Genomic DNA, 4,064 nt, shown 5'->3' with positions numbered 1-4,064 from the left:
ATTTGATTTTCAACTCGCTTGTGTCTTCTTTTAATTTTTTTTTTAGGATACTACTACTATATTTTGGTTTGTTGAAGATTTTTTCCTATTTGTTTGTATGGTTGACCACAGATTTGGGCGGAGAACAGCAGCCACTGACAAATTCTAATTGAACTCCGGTGCAATTGGCAGGGAAAAGTGGGGAGCAGCGGGGGAAGTGTATGGGGCACATACTGGGGGAGTTGGGGATCTCGTTTGAAAGGTGCTTAGCAAGCCGAGACAAGGCAGAACAAAAATGTTTAGTTACAGTCGAATGACGGTCGCCCTTTACCCTCCCTGGAGTTTTGGCAACTGTCAAAATACAGATGCTGGCCAGGGGCGCGCCAAAGGGGAGGCCACCACCCCCCATGGCCTGGGGGGGGGGGTCCTTTAAAGGGGGGTGGGGGGTGGTGGAAACAAAAAAACACCGCAGACGTGAGACGAACCGATGATGCCGACACAGTCGTATACACACGGGTTAAGCCCCTGGTCATTCGTTGATTGCCACACTATCTCTCTCGTTCCCTCGATCCTTGTGGCATGCAACCAATTAGGTGACCCTGTATGACACTCCCCCACCTCCCAGCACCTCCCACCTTGCCACGCACCTTACCACCCATCAGCGAAACTGCAAACTTTTTCATTCCCCTTATCTGGATGGTATTCTGTTTTTGAAGTTGGGCTAAACAACGAAAGTAAGGGAATATTTAATTGTATTTCATAGCAATGTTATAATTAAAAAGCTGAAAAACATTTTTGGATTATATGTAAAAACCATGATACTTTAACAAGAACGTGCATATAAAGAAAAGTAAACAAAGCCAACAAAATTCGATAAATTCTTAATAAATAGAGAATGAAGAGATCGATTGCTTTATTGAATGTACAAATACCACCCATGCTTCTATATTTAACCAATTTTTCACGGCTTAGTTATGTTCAAACACATTGATTAATATTCAATACAATAAACTAAAATTGTTTTAACCAACACAATATTGATTGAATTATTGTGGCATAGTGTATTAAATACGTGCTGTATTTTGCGTATTTACACTGCACATTGGGCGAAAACGACTACTTTTTGGGCAAAAAATGTATTACATTTTAAGGTAAACTTCCATCGTTTTTATATTACTATATTTTTAAATGGAAAAAGATAAGTTCAGTTATGCAGAAATGAGTTGTAACGTCGTTATTCTATGCTTTTATTTTATTATATTGGGGAATTAGAAGTAGAAAATATACTTCAAGCCAAATTTTAATATAAATAAATTAAAAATTAATTTGCTTGCCACAAAATCATTTCATCCCACTGTGCGCTGCATCTGCATCCTTCAGTTTCTATCTCCGGCTGGCCAGAGTTGAACGCACAATTGCGGTGGCCAGTCGGCTTGCCACTCACTTACTCCCACACACAGCCAGTAATAATAATACTGATGCACTTGAACTTCGCTGGGAAACTGGCAGAAATATGATAAATAATATATGAGATATTATTTACTTTATTTTTAAACCTACAATATGAAATAGTGTTATCTCCGTATGTTAAAGGTGATAATTTGTAAACGAAGTGTACAGTAATAAATGACTTCACCTATTGGAATAAATATACTTCTCTCAGTGTTACTGTGTTGCCAGCAGATGCTGCCCTCTGCATGTTGCAAATGGAGTTGCAGCTGCAGTTGTTGCTGCGATTGTTGCTGCAGCTGTGCGCCTAATGAGTAGGGGCGGCCATGCGGCACGTAGCATCCATCGGTGGCAACATCGGGCAAATAATCAGCATATGTCCGCCGGAAGTGCACCTGCCCATTAACTCCCCAACTTCCCCGACTTCCCTGACCCAACGCCACTCTCCAGTGCCGAAAATGAAGGAAAAGTCGCAGGACTATGTTGATAAGTGCAGGAAACTTAACAAAATATTAGTGCAAATTATACTTATGTGCAAATTAATTAAATTATCAACTTTATGTATACTGAATAATACTGATAATACTGATAGTGAATAATTGAGTTTCTAACACTTTAACAAATACCGAGGCAGAGATAGTCAGCCTGTTCTAAAACCACGGCCCCCAAAATTCCAGGTGACAGTTCCCTTTGGGCCAAAGTTCACATGTCCTCTGCAAGTGAGTGAAGCGAATCACAGAATGAAGCGAAAAAAAAAAAAATGAAAACCAAGATGGCACACGCACACTGTGTGTGCGTATATGTGGGGGAGTGTGTGTAAATACGTCAACAATTTTGTGCAAAGAAGGATTTCAATTTCCTTTAAGCGGAAGCGCGCTGTCAGTTTCGCATTTTGCGCCACAAATCATCAACTCTATCTGACCCTCTGTCCCTGGCCATGGACTCTCCACCAGATACCATGCTACCATACCATATAGATTGCAACAACACTGCACTTTCGAAGGGGCTGGGGGCGTGGCTGGAGCAACAGCTACACATCATCCATCCATCCATCTAACAATAAGCGTCCAGCAACAGCAACAGCTACTACTTCAGGCCAAGAAGCGGAGGAACGGAGCGAAGCCATCCATCTAGTCAGCCATCAGTCAGTTCGGGGCAGTTTTTGCATGGCAAGTGGGGCCACACTGCCCGGAAATGTGAGCTTCAAAGCTGTGCATCTGCATTCTTCGGAGAATTATGTTCTTTAATAAAATGATTTGCATTTGCATGCTTCAGAGAATTAAATTAAATTATTTGCCTATTTTTTGGGACGTACTAGAAGTGGACCAACACCGAGTCACGTTTGTAAATTTCAAATTAACCGATACACACAAATTATTACTTTTATTCCAAAGTGCAGCATTCAGCTTAAATGCCGCTAAATCCAACTTCCTCGAGATTAACCCATAGTATGTGGAATGAAAGAACACGAGTGTGGTTCATATGCATGCATCATCTGAATATTTTTCTCTGTGTAGTTCTGTTTGCACTGGCCTTCGTCTAAGGGGGCGGGGCAGGGCGGTGGACGGTAGGCGGACTAGGGCCGGGTGAATTTATAGCAAAATGTCAACAGTTGCCGCGTAAATATGTAAAATTGTTTGTAAATAGCAATTTCGTTTTTGAGCCCGCCACGTCGTCGATGCCGAAAAGCAAACGATGTGCCGCAATCGATGTGGAGGAGAGCAAACTTAATTTACCTTCAATTATGCGAGAGGTGTTAGAAGGCGCGTTGATGAATTTATAGGGCTTGTTGATTTCTGCCGGAAGTCAAGCGCACTTTATTGGCTTCGATTCGAGTGTTTATCCAGGCACAATTAACTAACTTATTTTCGTTCATCGATGCAACAATGCATTTTAAGGTATATGTACATAGGTATGTTGGTACAAAGGGTCGTATGCGTATTCTTATAACTTCTTGCATATCATTTAACTTTTAAAAAAAAAAAGACTCCGTGTGCTTAGGCAATAAGTGAAATTTATTACGTTTGTCGTCAAGGATGTATGGCATTCAGGGCGAGTGGAATGGACATGGCCGGCTGGACAATTCGCTCACTGTCCATTTCCAATTCGCGTCCCAAGAGATGGCCCGCCTGTCCAATAGCGACGTCCATCGGCTGCCAGTGATGGTGGCTTTCGATCCTCGAGGTCAATGGAAATGTGCTGCACACGGTGGTCAAGCTGGAGTTTCGGTTCAAGTCCTCGATGTGCTCCTCCAGCTCGAAGTCCTTGCTGCCATCCTGCGGCTGCAACTGCTGCTTCACATCCATTGTGCTCGAACGATTTGAATTTTGCTGAAATTTTTATCCAAAAATCATGCCCAAACGGAGTTCAAAAGTAAACTGGATTTTCCCTGCCGTTAATTGACAACTAATGCTAATGGAAATGATATGTGCTATGTCTACAATAAGTCTACAATATTTGGCTTTAAGCAACGCTATATATCCTTTGTTATGTTTACCTAGTTTTGTAATCAGTTGAGAAGTAATTTACCTTTTGATATACCGATCAATACCGATTTAGGTAAACTCTCAGCACTTTAAAGTCCTTCACATTTTTCCAATGGAAGGGAATCTGAAGAAGAAAGTCGTAAACTGCGT

General features: G+C 41.6%; 1 protein-coding gene across 1 annotated transcript; it reads right to left on the bottom strand.

The window, feature by feature from the left end:
* Positions 1–3,422: 3,422 nt before the first annotated feature.
* LOC6526128 lies at positions 3,423–3,839 on the bottom strand. Its single transcript, XM_002101909.3, has one exon. It carries the CDS (start codon positions 3,732–3,734, stop codon positions 3,459–3,461), a length of 276 nt encoding a protein of 91 aa, XP_002101945.1. The 5' UTR covers positions 3,735–3,839; the 3' UTR covers positions 3,423–3,458.
* Between the last annotated feature and the right edge of the window lie 225 nt (positions 3,840–4,064).

Source organism: Drosophila yakuba, chromosome X (genome assembly GCF_016746365.2).
Source record: "Drosophila yakuba strain Tai18E2 chromosome X, Prin_Dyak_Tai18E2_2.1, whole genome shotgun sequence".
Classification (NCBI taxonomy): domain Eukaryota; kingdom Metazoa; phylum Arthropoda; class Insecta; order Diptera; family Drosophilidae; genus Drosophila; species Drosophila yakuba.
The sequence above is the reverse complement of the archived record's forward strand: the minus strand, read 5'-3'. Positions and strand labels throughout refer to the sequence as shown.